Raw genomic sequence first — 22,026 nt, forward strand, 5'->3', positions numbered from 1 at the left:
AAAAACTGAATTTAGTTGGTATGGTGATGTGGTTGCTGCAATTTGTCTCAGCATTCCTGGGTCAAAGGAGTTAATAACTCAGTTAACTAATCCAGTTATGGTTCATACTCGTGATTCCCTTGTTGAAAAGTGCATGCATATGGCATTGGGGAAGATAGGATCAGAATTGACTGTGATGGCTGTTTGTTTGAACAGCCTGTCAACATTCACTCTTGGGTGAATGAACTCTTGGGCAAGGTACCAGAGACCTTTGAACCACAGCTTGGATGACCTTAGCAAAATAGACAACAGCAGAGAATGGCAATTTAAGAGCAGTATAATTAAGCCAGAGCTGCATCAACTAGAGCTTCAAAATTACTGAAACTACGAACTTTTTCCATGAGGCTGATTCAAACATTCAGAGTCCACGTGACATCATTAAGGTAATAACATTACCTTCCAGGTGTTCAGTACTCAGGAACATTCATAAATGTGTTAAATAAACATAGACTTTGAGAGCACTACCCAAACCAATCTGTCTATTTAACATGTTAATAATCATCTCCAAACAGTGGTATGTGAGGAAGCATCTAATAGACGTGTTAGGTCAAAGAATGCTGAATGCTTCGATTTTCACATTCGCTAAAGAGCATCTAATTATTAAATGCTCACACTAACTCTAAAATCAAAATCATAAAAGTATCCAATCCTACACTTGAAAACATAACAAAGGGCTTTGGATGCACACAGATTTTTTTAATGATGCTTTGGCTAAATGGTAGCACTTACTTCCAAGGCAGATGATCATGGGTTCAAGCCTCACAGAAGACACTTGAGCTAAGCTGACACTGAGGGGGTGCTACACCATTGGAGATGTGACCTGGATGTGACATTAAACTGAAACTCTGACTGCTCTCTTGGGTGGATGTGAAAAAAAAATTGCACTATTCAAAGAAGAGTAAGAGGAATTCCCTCAGCCAACATTCATCCAAAAATCTAAGTATCTTAACATTTATCTCTGCTGTTTGTGAGATTTTGCTACACCCTTTGCCTCTCTCAATATCCTACACTACAACAGCGCCTGTTTTTCAAAAGTGCTTAACTAACTCCAATGCACTTACAGCGTACATAAAAGATCATTCAGGAAAAGCTGACAATTAGAGAAGCCTACTGCAAGGAAAAGCCTTACAACATGCTGTGGATATGCTGTCTTTTTTCTTTATCTTCCCTTCAACTCCCTCATTGAGAAACAGAACATCTGAAAAGTTTTCAGTTGATCAGAGAGACAGCGGGAATTTGTGAAGGGTAAATCATGCCAGATAAATCTGATTGAATGTTTTGAAGGTGTGACTTGAGTAGTAGACATGGGATGTTATTCTCATGGAATTCCACAACTAAATCCCTCATAAGAGATTGTTACCTAAAGCTGAAACTCCTGGACTGAAGGCTATTGAGTGACCTATAGGGTGGCAGGGGAGGGAGGGAGGGAGGGAGCGAGAGAGAGTGAGCGAGAGAGAGAGAGAGAGAGAGAGAGAGAGAGAGAGAGAGAGAGAGAGAGGAAGCGAGTGGGAGAGAGAGAGGGAGAGAGAGACGGGGGAGAAAGAGAGAGAGAAAGATTAATAGATCAATCAAAAGTATAAAAGTATGAATTAATTAAATCTTATTCAGCTTGACAGGACTTGACAGGGAGGGTTTTACAAGGATTGGAGTTGGCTCTGGAACTTTTCAGAATGTTTATAAATGACTTAAATGATGGAATAGAAAGTCACATATCCAAGCATGTCTACAACATAAAGATAGATGCTAAAGTAAGAGTGTAGATAGAAGCAAAAATTGACAGGGGGATATCTACAGGTTGAAAAGAAGAGCAAAATTGTGGCAAATGGATTTCAGTGTGAGGTCACTTATTCTGAATTGAAAAAGGATAAAATAGAATATTTTTACATGACAAACTAGAAGCAATTTCAACCAATACAGACTTAGGGGTCTATATAAATAGATAATTAAAATGTCATTCTGAAAATAAACACAGGCTAATAGGGGACTGGAGGTGGGTTAGATTCCAGATAGAATATCGTGCATAGTTGCAGGCTTCACATTTTTGGAAGGATAGATTAGGCTTGGAGGGAGTAGAGTGAAGTGGGAGGGAGGTCATCCATGATACCTGGACTCCAAGGGTGGCAATATGAGAAGAGATTACTCAAATTAGGGTTATGTTCTCTGGAATTCAGAAGAAATGTTTAAGATGTTAAGGGAATCTCTGGGTTACAGGGAGAGAGACATCTACTGGTTGGGATGTTGAAGACCTGCAGGCATCATCTAAAAATTAAATCCAGGTCTTTCAAGAGAGAAGCTTGAAATCAGTTCTACACATAGTGGGGTGATGGAACCTCTATGATTCTGTTGCAAATGGAAATTGGTAAATTATTAATTTTGGATCAAGAGGAAATAATTAATCATTTAGGAAAGCTGAATGTAATCAAACCTCAATGTGGTTTTATGAAAGGTATATCATGTTTGATAAATTTGCTCAAATTCTTTGAGGATATGAAAATGAGATTTGATAGACAACTTGTAGATTTTGTGTAAGTAGATTTACAAAAGGCAGTTGACAAGGTGCCACATAAGTGGCTGGTGCATAGGATAAGAGACCAAGGTATTGGAGGAAGTGTGTTAACATGTATTGAAAGTTGGCTGTCGTATAGAAAACAAAGGATTGGAATAAGTAGGTTCTTTTCAGGCTGGAGGGACTAGTGGAGTATCTCAGAGATCAGTTCTTGGCCCATAATTATTTATTGTTTATATTAATGTCTTGGAGTAGGGAATTTTCTTGTGTTCTTGTGATAGATTTTTGTTAACTAAAGCTGTTACAGGATGGGGAGAGAAGTTGTATGCATGTGTGGAGTAAAAACACAAATCAGCTTTGATTCCACTGAATAGTGGAGTAGGCTTGAAGATATAAATTTGTAGTGGGCAGGGGTCAGATTGACAATCTAAAAGGGTTCTGAGGGCCACTCATGTGAACCTGGAGATCTTGAACTTCTCAAGAGGTCCTCTCCACTAAGTTGATTGCTTTCCAATCCAAGACTCCACCTTGTGACTTTAAGGCAGACAGAAAATGCCAGCATTTATGGTGGGAATCTGGGTACTGAACCTGTGACAGGTTGGACCCAGACAGATTCAGTGATTCCATTCATTTTAATCAAAGGGAGGTGGGTAAATTTCAGGTCATTACTGTTTTCCCCAACTAAATCTGTAAACCCAAATGTATTAATTGTTTTAAGCATTGTGATTATTTTTATTTTTTAAACAATCTTTAAAATGTTCATTTTTTTAAAAAGAAGTGTTAACACTAAAACACAAGAGATTCTGCAGATGCTGGAATCTGGAGCAACACAGACAAAATGCTGGAGGAACACAGCGGGTCAGCCTGATGAGGGGTCTCGACCCAAAACATTGACTGTTTATTTCCCTCCATAAATGCTGCCTGACCTGCTGAGTTCCTCCAGCATTTCGTGAGTGTTAACACTGAGATTATTTTTCCCTTAATTTTGAATGTTGTGAATGTTAACAACATTGATAGACATCCAAAGCCTTTTGACGGTTCGACAGTTGGTTTAGCCAATGATATTGTTCAACAGGAGTAAAAGCTACACAGGGATTCACTAATAAGGAAGCAGTTTCTATCCCACGGTTGTAAGACTCCTGAATGGACCTCTTATATGATAGAGATGAACTCCATCTCTCAATCTATCTTGTCATGACCCTTGCACCTTGTCTACCTGCACTGTACTTCCTCTGTAACTGTAACACTATATTCTGCATTCTGTTAATGTTTTCCTTTTGTACTACCTTGATGTACTTATGTATAGAATGACCTGCCTGGATGGCATTCAAACAAAAGCTTTTCATTGCATCTCAGTACATGTGACAATAATAATAAACCAAACCAAACCAGCTTTGCAAAATTGGTTAATGTGTTGGAGTTGATCTTTGTTCTCATGAAGATGTATTGGCCTTCTGGAGAGGTAGAAGCAACAACAGCCAAATGTTATTCAATGTACAGAAGCAATTTACTGCCTATACAGCAGGTTTCAGGCATTGACCCCTTCTCCCTTGAGAATGGCTTTGAGAAGATGAGCAGCTGAGTGAAGGTAGTGAAGGTAAAGGAGTGTCTGCAAAAGGTAGGTGGGCTAACTCACTGCCTGTCTAACTGGAATCTCATCTATCTGAAAGGTATATCAATTAAGTGTGAATATGAGAATGGCAAAGAATGAGAGCTAGCCATTCCCTGACATTGACTGGATGCAAGTCTCTCCTGGCCTGGATTTGCCCCTGGGTCTTATGTTGTGTACCCCACAGAAAAGTGATTTTCTCTTCCACCTATATCCCTGGCAACCATTAACTCCTTTCCAAAATGATTTATGAAATCAGCATGTTCAAACTTGACAGAGAATTCTGAGTCCTGACAACCTTCCATGAAAAAAATTTCCTCATCTCCTCTCTAGATCCTTTGCCAATGGTTGTGAGCCAATGACTTCTAGTTATTGACCCACTCACCAGAAGGACTTTTTTTTCCATTTTCTCTATCTACACTGTCAGAAGTTTTTATTGTCTCCAAAACTTTTATTGGGTTGCATTTCAACTTCCTCCATTCCAGGGAGAACTGTCATAACCTTTCCATCCTCCTCTCTCGACTGAAGAATGTATATAAACTATTTATAGGTAATACCACAAAGCCAACATAACAGCAACTGCGCTTATATCATGGCCCTATTACCTATCTTTTTTTTTGTTTCTGCAGGTGTTAAAGGAAAGAGGAATCAAAAATATGTTGATTGTCTCATGGCTATTTTTAGTATATGGTCTATGATCTACAGTATGCAGTTCCAACCATTTGCACATTTTGAACTTGGAAGCAAAAGTGCAGAATCGAAACCTAGGAAAAGCTCCTGCAACGCAAACACACTCAGATACACATTGCTGGCAGCACTACATAATTAAAAGCAGACTGTAAAATTACTAGCTAAGGGCTAAAGGGCTTAACTCTTCATTGTTCAATCTAACTTCCTCTGTACACAAAGAATACAGTGTTTAGGTACATCTTTGGTACGTCAATCTGCAGACATACAGTTAATGAAGGAAGTATTTCTTTGCTCTAATGCATTTGCCAGTGTTTGGAACAGCTCCTAAGAGCAGCCAAACTCAGAAGATTTTTGTCTGGAGAAGTGAAACCTGTATTTCATCTTTCGCCCTTCCATACAGTCTGTGTATGATTGTCTGAACATGAACAATCCTGGAAATCATGTGGAATGAAATGCCATTTACATATCATTTAAAACATGCAACCATGCTGTTTTGTGAGTAAGTTCATAAATTAGTGTGGTAATAAGCGATCTGTGCCAGAAAATTCTCAGGTCCCATCTCTGTTCTGTGATGATGTTACCAAAGGATGGTCTAACTGAAATATCAGATCAATAGTTTGTGAATTCTGGTGTGTGTGTGTGTGCGTGTGCGTGTGCGTGTGTGTGTGTATACATGTGTGTTTGTGCATGTATGTGTGTATATGTAGGTGTATGTGCACGTGTGTGTATATGCGTGCGTGTATGTGCACGTGTATATGTATGTTTGTGTGTATGTTTGCTTGTATGTGTACGTGCGCGTGCATGCATTCTTGCATGCATCCATAAGTGTGTGTTATGAAATCTAGGCTCAGATATGATGCCCTCTTCTCAATAGTTAAATAACTAATAACCAACCTGGCCAAATGTCAAATACTACAGATATTTTCAGAAGTTTAAGTTGCATCTGAGAAATCAAACTGCATTTCTTCCTTCCCACTCCCTAATACTCTGCAATAAAGGCCATTTCAATAAGATATCAGAAAGTACCTAGTGCCATGAAACCATATCCCAAATGAGTTATTGCCTTCGGGTGAAGGAAGGAGAAAATTGGACAGAAAAAAAATAAGAAAAAGCAGATAACCACAGTCCTGGAAACTGACTTTGTCTAGTGGTGATCGGTAGTAACCTGACACATTGGAGTCCAATTACACTGAACTCCATTACACAAAATGAGCAGGACTGATAGAAATCCTACAGTTAAAAAATGGCATTAATTGGGCATGGAAATCCTTCTACAAACAATCTAGATACTTGTTACTGTATATACATTTCAGGAATGTCTTGATCAGGAGACTTGTTTCACCAATATGTTCAAAAATTGAACTGGAACTCCCAGGATACCTGCTTGTCTGCTACACACTGAACAAACAAGTAATCAAGATGACTGCCAGATTGAATTCAAGTGTTTCCAGTATCCACAGCCTTGAATTCCCATTCACCATCTTCCTCCATCTCTGGTGGGTTGGTGGGCAAACCTTCAACAAATGGGGTATCGCAATTCAAGAAGGTGGCTTACTAGGGATGAGCAATAAATGCTGGCCTTGCCAGCAGAGACAACATACTATAAAATAAAAAATAAACACATAACCTTTCTGTTACTGACAATCATATTGTCCACTTAGCAAAAATGAACAAAGGACACCAAAAAAAAATAAACATTCCTAATGAGATTTATAAACTAAATTGGAGTTCATTGCTTACAGATGTAAAACAACAATCATTGGTGCCTGGACACAAAACACTGTAGATGCTGGAATCTGGAGCAACAAACAGAATGCTGGAGGAACTCAGCGGGTTGAGCAGCATCTGTACACATTATTTAAACCGTGCAATCATGCTGTTTTGTGAGTAAGTTCATGAATTAGTGTGGTAATAAGTGATCTGTGCCAGAAAATTCTCAGGTTCCATCTCTGTTCTGTGATGATGTTACTGAAGGAGGTTTAACCAAAATATCAGATCAATAGTTCGTGAATTCTGGTGTGTGTGTGTGTGTGTGTGTGTGTGTGTGTGTGTGTGTGTGTGTGTGTGTGTGTGTGTGTGTGTGTGTGTGTGTGTGTGTGTGTGTGTGTGTGTGTGTGTGTGTGTGTGTGTGTGTGTGGAAGTGGACAGTTGACATTTCCGGTCAAGACCCTTCATCTGGACTTGTTGGTGCCTGCCTTCCTTTACCTTCCAGTACTCCTACAATATTGGTACCCTAGTGCCCTGTAGCACAGCTGATTTTCAGCAGAGGAGGCTGCAAGTGATCTTGGAGAATAGCACAAAGCACCTCTAGGCTAAGGCCCAGCTTCCAACTGTACCATCTCAGCACAAGGCTGGAAGTCTGGGCTCTGCTAGATTGGTAGTGGTGGCAACACCAATACTGTCATCCAGAGAGAAGGCAGCTGCTTGTTGTCCTTCAGAGTTACCGCCACTCTTCAGCACTCTTGGTTGTCGACTGGCGCACAGATGGTTGTACTGCTACAACATTCCGAGAGCCTCTTTGAACACTATAGTTCACAACCATGGTTGCAGCAGTTTGAGGCTGCATGATGGCAAGCTTGAACTACTTAATAGTAGTCTGAGTTCTGCTGCAGTACCTGAGTAATCACAGCTATGGAGTTTATCATACCAGGCATCTGATGCTGCATTGTGGTTGGCACCACAAGCTTTGGAAATGAGTCTGCCACCACTTTCACCTTGGAAACAATGAACTCCGACCTCTGGATAAGTCTCCCACAAGCAAAAAGCATTTAATTTTGCATACAAATCACCTTTTCCAAAGGTTTTCCCATAAAATTCCTCATCTAAATCCTCTGTAGACATCTAGCCTACTTCCTTTAAGATCAGCATTTAACAGCCCTTTAATTGAGTGGTTCAGTCTGTCTTTTCCAAAGGCAGGTAAATTAGAATCAACCACGTTGCTGTGGGTCTGAAGTCTCCCATCTGCCAGATCAGGCAAGGGCAGCAGGTTCCTTTCCCTAATGGACACTAGTTGTTTTTTTGACAATCTAGTGGTTTTGTGGTCTCCTTTACTGATACTGGCTTTTCAATTAATTAATTGAATTTAAATTCCCTAGTTGCTGTGGTTAGATTTGAACTAATGCCAATCAATAGTCCATGCCTCTGGACTACTGATCCTCTAATTTAACCACTGAACTGTACCAACAGATGTTGACACCTGTGGTGTCTTATTCCTCTGATCTACCTCCACACACTCTTACCCAGCATCATATTGTTGCACTCTGGTATCATCTAAATTATATATCGAATCAGCATCTGAACACTGGGTTAAAACTTTGAAGTTGAGTGATGATATGTCTTCATCTTCTCTACCTTCTGGTTGTTGCTCCACCACTTGTAAGGGTTTGTGTACATGAAATTCTTTAAATGCCACATCCAAGTAGACGTATCACCAGCCTTCTACAACCCTTTGCTTACCAAAAGGCTCTATCGCAGTCCAGGTGAAATGTCATTTCCTGCTACAGATACTGCCTTTCCCACTGAGTTCCTCCAGAAATTTGTTTGTTGCTCCAGATTCCAGCATCTGCAGTTTCTTGTATCTCTGTTATTGCTAAAGGATTTGAACATAAGTGACATCTTGGTCCAATTGTAGAGACCCCTAGTTAGAGCGCATCTGGTATACTGTGTACAGGTCTGGTCTCCTGATCTAATAAGGATATAGTTTCAATAGAGGGAATGTCCTGACGCAGAGTCTTGACCTGAAATGTTGACAATTCCTTTCCTCCACAGATGATGCTTGACCTACTGAGTTCCTCCAGCAGATTGTTTGTGACTCCAGATTCCAGCATCTGCAGATTTTTGTGTCTCTAAGCTCCATCTCTTTTCTTACATTCCTATTCTTCACCTTAGCCACACTCACTGGATACAGATGCAGGAATCCATCCCATATCTCACAGCCTGCAGTTTCTGCCAAACAATCTACCAAGGTATTTCTGTGAGGAGGAAAGGCAAGAAAAGTCAGAAGTGGATGTTAATAATATCTGAAGTTTATTAATCAGTAGAGATTGTTGAAAGAATAGGAGGTCCAGTGTGAGAAAAAAAGATTTAAGCGTTAGAGTCCCTTTAGGCCTACTGGTAAATGGCTTCAGCAATGGATACTCCAGTCATGGCCAACTCAGTGTTCCAACACTGCCTTCTTCATGCAGGTTAGTTGACACAAACATATCAGTTCCATTACAGGTAGTCACTGATGCCTCTGGTTTCATGCTTTAGCTTCCTGCAAAGCAGCAGGATGTGTGTGACAGTGGGTGTCACCCAAATTACTGGGTGATGCAACTGCTTCAGTTGATTGTTTGGCAGTAACTGCAGGCTGGGAGATGTGGGTTGGAGGCCTGTGTCTGTGTCAAGTGAGCGCGGGGATGGTAAAGACTAGGAAAGAGACAGGGATTGTTGGTAAGCATGAAGTTATCTGAGGCCAGTGCTGGAGTTGCTTGGATGTGGCACTTAAAGAGGCATTCCTTGGTTCTTCTTCCAACACTGTACTGAGGTTCTTGGGGTTCCACCAGTGATACTGACACCCATGGCCATCTGCTCCAATTATCTGTTGAGCAAATGCTTGGAGGAGTTTGCCTGGCAGGGAGGGAGATTTAGATACAGGACATCTATCCTGCTTTACACCTCCAAGGGCACCTATTGCAGCATCCAAAATCCACGGACACCACTCTTTCCTGCGGCATTTTTCACCAATTGCCAAGTCAGATAGAGGTCCCACCCAAATGACAGCACCCACTGCAGACACAATGCACCACCCCACCCCCTTCAAAGGCTGCAGGTTAACTTTAAGTAGTGCAGGCTGCTTTAACAGGAGCTAGCAAGTCATGATATCAACTACCCTGGTGATGCACGCAACCACTGAAGTGCTGTCAGTGCTGGCCACCTATAGTAATCATGAAAGCAGAGGTAGTTTGAATCTGGCAATGAAATCAGTGGGCACGAGTTAATCATACATCGCAATCTGCACACCCATTTGCAGAAGCTATTCAATTTAGATCCTGTGGGATCTGAAAGTCCTGTGCACAGTGTTTTTTGGTAAGATGTTGATCTACTTATTATAAACAGCTCAATGTTTTTTTTGTAAAACAGTGTGCAAAGGAAACTGATAATGAATTTGTTAAGTAGAAATATGACTAATGGGTTGTTTTTAAAGTCAAATGGTCAAAAGTAGGTCTCTAGCCTGACAGTCTTGGGGAAATGCTGGAATCAATTAGTAAGACAATGCTTTCAGGGTATTGAGAAAATAACAATAGGACTGGGCAGCACCAGCACAGATTTGTAAAAGGAAAACCGTGTTTAACGAGTCTGCTTTTTTTGAGGATGTAACTAACAAAATAGATTCGGAGGAACCAGTGGATGTGGTGTATGTGTGCATTCTGAAATAAGGTGTCACAAGGGGTTATTAAACAATATTAGACTGGGCTTTAGCAAGGAGGTTGTAGTATAAAAGTAGAGAATTGTGGGTAATATACTGGCACCGATTCAGGATTGGTTAACAGACAGAAACCAGGGAATAGGAATAAATGCATCATTGTTGGATTGGAAGGTTGTGACTGGTAGGGTGCTGCAGGGATCGGTGCTGGGGCCTCAAGTGCTTACAATCTATTTTGATGATTTGGATGAGAGCGCCAAGTGTAATATATCCAAGTTTGCTGATAACAGAAATCTGGATGGGACAATACAAGATTATCACTTGGTAGAAAAAAAGAGGGAAGCAAAAAGGGCTCACTACCTAAGGAAGGATATGCTCGCGGAAGAAGGGCTTACCGGATGGATTCCAGGGATGGTGTACTTATGATATGTGGAGAGGTAAAGCAGACCAGGTCTATACTCTCCAGAGATTAGAAAATTGTGTGGTGAAACATACAAGCTTCTTCTAGGATTTGACAGATTTAATCCAGAGATGATGTTTCCCCCAGATGTTGGTGTTTAGAATCAGGGAGTCACAGTCTCAAAATGGGAGTTCGGCTGTTCAGGACAAAAGTGAGGAGAAATTTCTTCACTGAAAAGGTAGTGAGCCTTGGATTTCTCCATCCAAGAGAGACATGGAGGCTCGGTCAGAGTATATTCAATACAGATAGCAGTAGATATGGGGTAAATTCCTGTTCTAATTCCAAGATAGAAAAGCAGCCATGATCTTTTTGAACAGTAGATGAGGCACAAGGGGCCAAATGGCCTTCTCCTGCTTTTATTTTTTACATTCAATGTTTCAGATTGCTTTGTACTGCAGCATTCAGCAGTCTCTCTACATTTAATCAATATTTTGCTTTTCTAATCTTCCAACCAAACTTCACATTTCCCCACATTATACTCCATCTGCCACACTGGTTACATCTCTACATTCCTTTGCAAACTTTTGTGACCTACTCACAACTTGTTTTCTGATCTATTTTTGAACTGTCAGAAAATTTGGCTGCAATGCACTCAGTGTGTTATTGATCATGGATGTATTGAACACTTAGGATGTATACACTTTGAGAGTTCTTCTTCACGTCTTTCATTCCCCTGCAGGGTGCCGGTCAAACATCCCACCAGGGCTGGTGCAGGCTGTGTGGCTGTGACTTCTTGAAGGAGGTTAGTCTCCCCAAGATTATATTGTCACATAACCCACAATGCTCACAATGTGCTGATGGATGGTAGGCATGGGTTACATGAGGCAGATAGTTGGTTTTCAAATGGTGATTCATACTGAAGGGGTGATGGGAACGGCAGTGGTCAGTTCAGGCTGGACACTCAAGGCTATGAGCAGCTGAAAGGAGGTGATGTAGTTTGATGGCCACTGAAAAACTGGTAGCTTGAAATTCATGGCTGCCTTTGATCACACATTGGTTTGGACTTACAAACAATCCACTGGAGGAACTCAGTGGGTCGAGCAGCATCTTTGAGGTGCTGTGGGATTTTCCCACAGATGCTGCTCAACCTAAGTTCCTCCAGCAGATTGTTTGTTGCCCCAGATTCTAGCATCTGTAGTCTCTTGTGTATCCATCGGTGTGGATTTGCTTTCTGAAAAGCCACTGTCAGCTGAGAACCAGGGCCTTAGACAAGAGAAGGTGCCCTTTGATAGTACAGGTCAGGTGAGGGAGAATAGCCGAGTCCAGGACCCGGTCTACGTGATAGCTTTGAAGTCAGAGGCTGGATCGTGAATCAGAAGGGGTTCATGACCAAGGTCAGCAACTCTGTGGTGGTGGGGCCTGTGATTGGCAGAAAGAGGGAGGATTCTTGGTGAGTGAGCCGAGGGCCTTGGTGAGTCAAGAACCTCTGATTGGAGAATCAGGGGCTGGAAAAGGTGAAGAGCAGTGATATGAATGTGAGAGGGTCAGTGGCACTCGTGCAGTTAATGGTCCTGAAGAAGAGCTGATAAATAAATAACTCAAAGGGGAGGAACTCGAACCCAGAAGAGGCTAGGACCTGTACAAGGAAGCCCTTCATAAATCTTGCTCCTCAGAGTCACCCACAGTACAAAAACTGGTTGAGCTGCAAGTACCAAATGACAAGTCCTTTGAAAGACAATAACCCAATTTCTTCTGGTAACAAAAGAGCAATGGGACTTATGTCTACAACTGGCACAGAAGTTGGCTCATCCATCCAGGAAGTGCTTAGCTGGAAAAAGGTAATACCATGTGAGCTAGATGAGCAAACTCAGGAGCAACTGCTAAAAATGTCCAAGGTAACACACTTCTTCAGACAGTCCTGAGGAAGAGGATATGATGCAGCCAATGCAATGGCAATTGAATCCATTAAAGCCCCATTGTGCGTATGTGCAGAGAGATTGGAGGCTCTGTCTTGAGCACAAGTGACACGATGTTGCTGACTTTTGCAATAAGTCTGTCTTCATAAAAAGAACCACCATCTGCATGAAGCTTCAGACATGCCAGATGTTCACCATTGGCCACACCCTATTAATGCAACCTGAACTGAACTGAAATAAACCCCAACTTTTACTATTCAGTGACCCACTGATCTGTAGCAAAGTGTTTTCCAGCTCATTAACTGCCGTGCAAGATTGTGCAGAGTGCAGTTGTGATGAGCCAGGACTGTGCACACTGAAGGCCCCTCCAGCTCTATCCAAGCACCTGACAGCAGTTTGCCCATGGCTTGTACAGCGCCACATCTGGTTTTCATTGCATTGCTCCTGGGTTCTCATTAGCTGGGTTCTCATGGGTGTCATCAGCCACAATGTGAGTGGTTATCGCTTGTTGCTTTGAGGTGTTAAGGGAAGAGGGAGAATAGATTGCTGTAAGACAAAAGCATCATGGCAGCTGCTCGGGAATCTTGTGCGTGACTGCACACCAGCTGCATCCTGGCAGAGTGGAAGGCCTTCTGGTTGATGAAGACTCCTGGGTCATCAAGGGTATTCCTTAATTGCCACATGTGCAGCCAATGCCACCCTTCACCAGCTAGAACCACAAACCTGAGCACCCATTCACACTGACTGCTTCCTTCAAATCAAAAATTTACATAACTATTGCAATTTGAGAATGAAGGATAAATCAAAGATAAATTAAAAAAACATTGGTAGCATTTGTCGATTTGAAACATCGCTGAATAGAATCTTTTCAAAAGTGATACAAATTGAATATGTTACATTTCAGATCATTAAACATGTGAATCATAGTTCCTGTGGTAGCACACTTTTTGATTTTTTAGCATAAATCTAGAAATAAAACATCTGGAAATTAGAAGACATCACATCAACTCCATGAACAGATGAACAAAAGATGTTCCAAAGGATGTTGTTATTTGAAAGCTGGAAGAAAATCACTTAGCAAGTTGAGCAACATTGTTAAGTGAATTAGGGAGGTGTAAATAGACAGTATAAAATTAATCAGCTATGTCTGTCCTATACACCATCCTAAGGTGGTAAGGAAATGATTAAATGCAAATTGATCTATAGAAATCATGGGAGAGTGAAGGAGTGCTGCAATAGTTAATTTTAATATCTTTAAGCAAGAAGTATTTTTGTTTAAAAAACAGAAAAATACTGAAACTTTCTTGTCATATGCAGCATGTTGAAGCTGGAAAGAGAGATTAAATATTACAACACGTATTTGTAGATAATTTGCACATTAAAAATGGGGTCTGCATTGACAAGTAAACTAGGATGATAGAACTATACTGCATTAATCATAGTTAGTTGACATTTAATTAAAATTTAATCCATTTTATAATGTTCACTTGTATTTCCACACCCAAAAATTCAAGGATCAGATTACAAGTTTGTGAGTGTTATGACATGACAACAAAAGTATCTGCTGTTTTGCCAGACAGAAACCACTCAAATCCATCCAAAAGTTCTCAAAAATATGAATACATTTTTTGATTAAAGCACTCATTCAACTTGTGAATCCCAGAATGGGTAGAAATCCACCAGCAGTTAACCTGAATCAATTTCAGTTTTGTATTGGAAGTTCACAATTAAACGAGATTTTCTTTCCTCGAGACATTTTGTGTTCTCATAAATAGTTTTGGAAGCTCAAAATACTTGTGTGTACTTTTTTAATGATGCATGACACCATGAATAAAGCATACATATGGAAACATCATTCAAATGTTTTTTTTTGCTTCCACATGTAAACATAGCTTTGCAATGCCAGATAGAACATCTTGGTAAACATAAATGGGTCAAGGCAAAAAAAGTTTTTGATAAATAAGCAGCACATTTTTTTAATGACCACAGTGAAAATGTTTAAGCAAACTTCTCTAGAGATAATAACCTGGTTGGGATAACTGCAGTCCTTAGGATAACAGGGCTCAGAAATAACTGCAGATGATAACCAGAAGTGAACTGCAATCAGCTTGTAGAGCAGTCACACTTAGGTTTAAACAGCAACAGGAAATTTTCACAAACATCCACTAAGCTTCTTTCCTCTAGTTCAACAGTTTTTTCTCCGATTTTCAGTGTTTCAGAGGCAAAAAACAACAAAGCACAACAAAAAGTGAAAACAACGTTTCTTAAGCAAAGATTCAAGTTTACAAAGAAAAACATGGAAGTTCTGGAATCATTCAGCAGGTTGAGCAGCATCTGTGGGGAGAGATATTCCCTCTGTTCCCTCTAATCCTCTCCCTCTACATCTTAAAATGCACTTGCTTCTCACATTTCCAGGTCCATTGAAGGATCCTTGACTTGAAATGTCAATTTGGATTCCCTCCCCATAGCTGCTGTTTGACTTGCCGAGTGTTTCCAACAGTTTCTACTTTTGGTTTGGGAGTTTCTTGCTTCACTTCAGGATTAAAGACAGTGATCAGGGATGCTGACACACACTTGCACCACACTCCACTTGCACTTGCACACACTGATGATGGACCAGACACCCACGCACACTTACCCTGTCCACACATGCCTGCACAACCCTCTCTCCTCCCACTAAGGGGTCAAGCCTCTAAAAGTAGCATAACGAAAAGGACATTCCATGACCTTCACCTCATCGATTTCAGCTAAGGAAGAGAAGGGAAGCTACTGGGAGAAGGGGTATGCAGGTTTAAGCTGGAGGAAACCATCCTCCTTCTGAAGGGCAGTTGCTCGTACAGACCCAAAACATCCCATGAGCAGAGACTATAAAACACCTAACAGGTTCCATTGTTATTTCTACATCCCCTTTGATTTGACCCACAGTAGACCACCATCCAGGTTGTTCCCATGCCAAAAGCTGCCTTGGAGACAGCCTACAAGTGGAACAACCTGCCTTTGTTGAGTTTCAGGAGAAGCTTCCTGTTTCCCACTCCCTGGAACACCATTGCCTGGAGCAGCAGGGAAAACTGGAGAGGGGGTGACGAAGAAGTGTGTCATTTCACCAGATACACCACAGCGCCATCTTAAAGACTGGCATTGTGATGACAGCTTGGAAGATGCTCAGACTCCTGTATGTAGGTTTGAGGCGTGGGTGTCACAGTGAGATATGCTGGACTGGCAGACTGGCACCAGACAATGGGACCTGGTGTATGGACTTGCTAGAAGGTCCGTGCTCTCCCAGAGAATTTATATGGGGTTCACAGCTGGAGGACTCTCATGACCATGAGGTGGTGAGAACTTTGTGATTCCTGCCTGAGTAAATGCAAAAGGTGGCAAGGCACATGACGGAGTCCAACCACATTTTCTTGGAGGAGTTGTGTGGAGCCAGGAGACCTCACTCCAGAGCAATTTTTGTTTTGCAAGGGCCCGGTGACAATTCTGTCACACGGTGCCCACTGGTTTAGTGAGGGCTATCAGGAAGACAAGATGGATGCAAAACAACTTCATTCTCCTCCTGTGCCATCTCACTCTGAATCAGCAAGATGTGGCCTCTCTCTGGCACAAGGGCGAAGATTAAAGTTTGAAAGGAAGAAAAATGTTCCATCGAGCAGAGACGGTCCTTTTGTAAGCAGACTGCTGTTCTCATTGACCAGACATCTTGTAGTTCTTCAGGTGGAATGGGACACTACATGTGAACAATGAGCTGTGTTGTCTTAGGAGATGCTCAGACTGCTGTATGAGCAGAGAGACGCAGTGCTAGAGCAGATTGTTCTCTGACAGGGGCAGAGACATGCCATGTGGGAACCTGTCTCTCTCTGCTACAGCAGCCACCACACCACTTACACTCTTTTTCACTGTGAGCAGAGTCATGCTCAGATGGTGAAGAGAACTGATTCTGAGAAGAGTGAGGAGAGCAGGGTTTAGACGCCTAAGGTTCTGGGTCTGACAGCTGGATGAGCTTCAGGTCCAGAAGTGAATGGTGGTATGATGCGAATGCCAGCTGACTGTTATACTATTGTCTTCCACTGCTGATACTCCAACATCCATCCCCGATTGTGTACCCTGAAGAGATCAATTGCTGCGCTTTGATTGGTGTTTGAATCACTGAATAACTTGATTGGCTTTAAATTTTGCTTTTCAATGCACTCTCAGAAATTGAACATTAATCTGGTTAATATGTTATTTGCATATTAATTTGTCCTGCCATGTCTAATCAGTATTGAGCAGCAGTTCAAAGGGTTCAAGGTTGTGACCAGTATTTAGACATACAGAGTGGAGCCGTTCCAAGAAAAGTGCTTCTTGTACATTGTTGTTTAAGCAAGTTGCTACTTATCAGGGAAGTCAGATTTTCTGTAGCAAGCTATTTAAGTTATATGGTTAAGGAACCATATGCTTGAAGTGCCCAGTTCAATTTAGTAAAAGGCATGACTTCACATGGAAATGATCACCAACGTAATTTACTCACAGTAAAATTGATTTTAGATTGCATGGTGCTACACTGCTCAATTTCTAGGTTAGTATGTTCTTGTTACTTTCTTGCTGTAACCACCCTGTTTTGCTGGTTGTTTTTTTGAGATTCTTTACATACTTGCAGGTCATGCGTAACTCGGTGTCTGAATTCAAGCAAACTCAAAGATCCACAGCACAGAGTTGGGCGGAATCTCCTGAAATAAGGTCAGCTCACAATGATATGGTGTTACGCACCCAGATTACATTGCTGTTTTAGCATTTTTACAAAGGAGAAATAACACTTTACCAATATTTAATACAGAGCTTTTCCTTTCACTTCTCTCCAGAACTGGCTTTAGTGAAGCTTCAATCCATCTAGGGAAAGAGGGGTGTGAAGACAGGGACACAGAACAAGTTGAGTTATAAAATGGGGTCAATGAGAGGAAGTGAAGGGAAGCACTGCAGACCAAACTGAGCACGTTCTTTTAAAATTAACATTCAAAGTGTTTTGCTCAGCTTCAAGTGATTCACTTACCTGGAGTATTTTTTGTAGACTCGCTGTGACTGGGGCTGTCTTCCTGTCCTGAATCTGGTAAAAGGAGGGTAAAAAAAAACACATTAAAAATGTGTTTAAAAATAAAGTAATTTGATTCCAGCAAAATGGTTTTCAACTCATTAACATTTTGCTTAGCCACATTGTCTATTTTCAATTATAATAGTAAACTCTCGCTTATCTAATAATTATGCATCCAGAATTCTCATGCAACAGACAACATTTTCTTAGAAGATTAAGCAATTTCATAAAATGTTCAAACAGTGAATTTTACTTCAAGAGTTACGCAAACTAAGTGTGAAAATACTTTATGTTTATTTATGTTTATACGTAAAGGCAATACAGTCTGTGATATCACAAATTAGTTCTAACAATAGGTCATCGGCCAGAAACATTAATTCCGCTTCTCGCCACAGATGCTGCCAGACCTGCTGAGCATTTCTCTGCTTTTATTTCAGATTTCCAGAATCCACAGTGCTTTGCTATTGTGGTTTTTCAAGTCATGTCACTATTGATACCCAGCAATTAGAAACACAGTCTTTGCTACCCTAGTATTAATCATCCAGACCATCATCATCTACAGAAATGAGAGGCAAACCTGCAACTCCTTCCCCACCTTCTGCTACAACCACTAAGAGGACCTAGGAAGGTTATAGATATTTATGCACACATTTGCTCAGTAACCAATAAGGATGCATGCACATGCCCCATCAAATATACACCCCTGACCAAAATCATATTTTAAATTTTGTCTTGCACACATGATCTCTATTCTTGTTGCAAATTAAACTTCTTCCAAACACTATAGTTGCTGCTATTATTCTACATAATTAAATATCTCAACTAAATTATCTCCAACGTAAAGCCTACAATATTTGGAGGAAGACTTTCAATTGTTTTATTTCAGAGTTAAAATAAATATGACATATTCAATTCAGTACCTAATATGACCCACAAGTTTAAAAATATACCCAAGATATTTTTGTATGATAAAGTCTATTGTGCAATAATAATTTTAATTCATATCAAACTGCACTTTGGTTGCCTACAAGTAAAGCATCATAATCCAGCACATAAACCTGCTCACTTCTTTCTTGATTCACTGTTTAGGCCCACACTTATTATGTGATTGGTCCAAACCAACAAAAAAATCCAGCAATCCCTTCAGACTTGTTTTGCAACATTTTTTATGGTTTTCCTTACAATATGTCTGCTTATTCTCATTGTGTTCCGTTCCATCTTATTTTTAAGATCTGTTTTAAGGCTCCTCTTTCTCCATCTCACTCCTCCTCTATTCCCAATTACCACACCCCCACTCACACACACACACACACAACCCCAGCCCACACACATGTAAACAACAACATTAATTTTCACTTGACATTATGCTGTAGACCACTTAATATGATAAATATGTCTGTATGTCTGGCAAAGTTTGCAACACAAGAAGCTTCCACTATCATACTGTAAACTATGTTATATATGTATGTGTTTAGAATAAAGTTGAAAAGTGGACCTGGGGTGGACTAGAGCAAACACTTAGTGGATGATAACAGATACTCAAGAGGCCATTATCAGGCAGCCATACAGCTGTCAAAACAGTCTGCGTGTAGAAGTTGCCAGCACTTAAGGCAAGGGTAACTTTTTTTTAAGCAACCTGAATAAAAGTTTTAAATATCTTATACACCATCCATAGATGTTATTGCAAATGATGCCAAAGTGAAATTATTACTGCCTTTTTGCCAAGGTGAGTCACCCTTCCTTGCACTCAGTTCCTTGAAAAGGAGCACCACGTGACTATTAAACACACTGGGTGAATCTGAAGACAAAGCAAATCCAGCAGACGACAGGGAGCACACCATTGGCCAGTCTCATCTGGCACCAGGCCTTCAGGCTGGGTGAAGTAACTCACTTGCCAAAACCAGAACTAAATGAGAAAACTCAACACTTCAATTATGTAAGCAGAGCATTATTTGGCTAGAGATTTATGTTTAAAAGGCTTACATGGAACACACACACATAGGCAAACTCATACACACATTCATCATAGATATACGTACATGTGCATTGCATGCCTGCAGATACACAGAAAGTAAATGATTAAATCAAAGAAAACAGAGTAAATTCTTTGGAAGATTTAGAGAATTAAATGAACCCTATGAGCAATAGGACCTGAGGGTAAACCCAAGGGGAAGCATAATGCCAAAAGAGACCGAGCCCAATATGACTTCAAAGCCATTCTCCACTAACATCAAAGACTCCAGACAAAACTGGTTATAGGTTGCAAGCAGGCAACCATTAGGATTTACACACTCAGGTGTAGTAATGTCGTGTCAAATCATCTCTATACAATACGCATGATGTTAAAATTTAAATCACGGTGACAAGTCTCATGAAAGTTCTGAAGATGTGATACAGCCAAACGAAATCAGCACCAAATGTACTAGATTGTCGATCCCCAATTCAAACAGATGCTGCTGAAGTTGATGTAAACAATACAACACTGTCTGAGTTGGCATTAGGTAACTTAGAATAAAAGTAACAGGTGTATTTCTTAACTACAACTGCTACAGAGCGATCCATGAAGGCAGATCCCGATTTTCATGGAAGATACTTTATTTATTTATTGTGGAACCCTTCTGGGATGCGATTGAAACAAAATTGGGCTCCTAGTTCCCTACCAAAGGAAAACTATGTATGTTTCCCATTTAATTGTAGACTACATTACTTAAAAATCAGAAGGAGAGCATCCTGAAGTAAAATTTGCTTTTGTGTGAAAATGAAAGGCACACCTGACAGCAATGGATATGACCACAAGATACTCTGGAAAAGGACTTAGAGCACGAAAGTGTAAGGTAATTATATATGTTTTCCCCACCACAGCCCACAATCCCACCACAGCCCACCCAACATCTGCCCACCCACTGCACTGTCCTTCCTGATCTATATTAGCTTCTGGCTCCTCCTGGCTCTATATTACCACCCTTGCAATGAATTTCTTTCATGGATTTGCCTCTCCCCGGTCTATAAAATGGATCACAGAGAGCTGCATATTGTGCCCTGCACAATTCCAAATGAAGCCAAATGTAAAGGAAAATAAGGTTCACAGGGTTCATGATTTTCCTTCTGGGTCTTCCATGCATCTGATAGGTCACTGCACAGTGGAACCCAGTGAAGAAAGCAGTGGCCAATGAAGGTAGTTCAGACCATTTATACAGATTGGTAAGCTGTGTTACAGAGAGGGTGGGTGCTTGAACAGGTCCCAATGCAAGTCTTCACTTAAGAAGACCTGCATTGCTTGGCTGGTCTTCTTAAGTGAAATACATATCCATAGTGGCCAATATTCCCAGGGCCCTGCACCTCTCCAGATCTTATCTCCCAGCCCCTGTAGCCTGCTCACTGTCACCTGAACATCCCACCAATTTTTTTATCCAATTCCCACCCACACTGATCTGACACCCAAACTCTTGCTAAAGTCACTCCCAGCCCGACCAACTAAATTGTCGTATTAACCCCTCCTGCTCAACTCCCTCCTTGAATCTCCCATTCAACCACCCACCACTGACCTGCCAGCTGAAGAACAACCATCTCCTTCCCCACTAATTCTCACTTGTCCCTCTGCAGGTGATTGTAATCGCTCCACCCAATGATCTCATCTGAACCTCAACATCCAGATCTCCCCACCACTGATGCCCTGATCCTCTCTCCCACTCTGTGACCTGAGCTCAAACCAATGGCTTATCTTGTTTCCCCTGAGCACTCTCCCTTTGTGGAGCACTCAAAGGAAATGTCTTCTGAAGGCCTACTTAGTGTTGCACATTTGGGCCTTGTGTACTCCAGAATTTTTATAATGACGGACACTTGAACAAAACAATTGTTTGCCTGCTGTACGTCACTTCTACAGTGCATCTTCATGTGTGCAATACAGTTTCTAGTCTTCTCTATAATCATCACTAATTGCACTGGCGCCCTGAACCCAATGAACCATTCATTCTAATTATTATACATTTTCTTTTCTATTTGTCTCAAGGTATGGAGTTTCTTGCCTGTGGCTCTCTCCCTCTACAACTCCCCTTTAAGATGCTCTTAGAATCCACTCTTTGACTAACATTTTGTTCTGCTTTCCTAGTCATTGACTCAGCACATTTACTTGCCACCCAAGGCATTTTTCCTGTCTTAAATGCAGCTTGTAGTTGCAGTCATATTCTCCCTTTGGAAACAATGAATGCACAAAACTAAAGACAGGGTGGGGCTTTTCTGGGGACCGTTGACAATATATTTCATGCTAAACAATTATTGTTGGACAATTTCCCAATGAAAAAAGAGGAAGGGATCAATCCATGCATCATAGTCAGATTAAAACATAAATTCCTTATACAGGGGTTCCCCAAGCTACCAATGACCTGATTTACAAAAAT

The 22,026-nt window shown here is 41.0% G+C and overlaps 1 protein-coding gene across 6 annotated transcripts in view; it reads right to left on the reverse strand.

Annotated features, from left to right (window-relative positions):
• LOC127572196 (nuclear factor 1 B-type-like) overlaps positions 1 to 22,026 on the reverse strand; it is a 259,368-nt gene that overhangs the window by 97,059 nt on the left and 140,283 nt on the right. For all 6 annotated transcript variants that reach the window (XM_052019119.1, XM_052019120.1, XM_052019122.1 and 3 more), the window contains exon 3: positions 17,591 to 17,644. In XM_052019119.1, the coding sequence (XP_051875079.1) occupies positions 17,591 to 17,644 (54 nt within the window). The remainder of the gene's footprint in view (positions 1 to 17,590; positions 17,645 to 22,026) is intronic.

The sequence above is a fragment of the Pristis pectinata genome, chromosome 7 (genome assembly GCF_009764475.1).
Source record: "Pristis pectinata isolate sPriPec2 chromosome 7, sPriPec2.1.pri, whole genome shotgun sequence".
NCBI lineage: Eukaryota > Metazoa > Chordata > Chondrichthyes > Rhinopristiformes > Pristidae > Pristis > Pristis pectinata.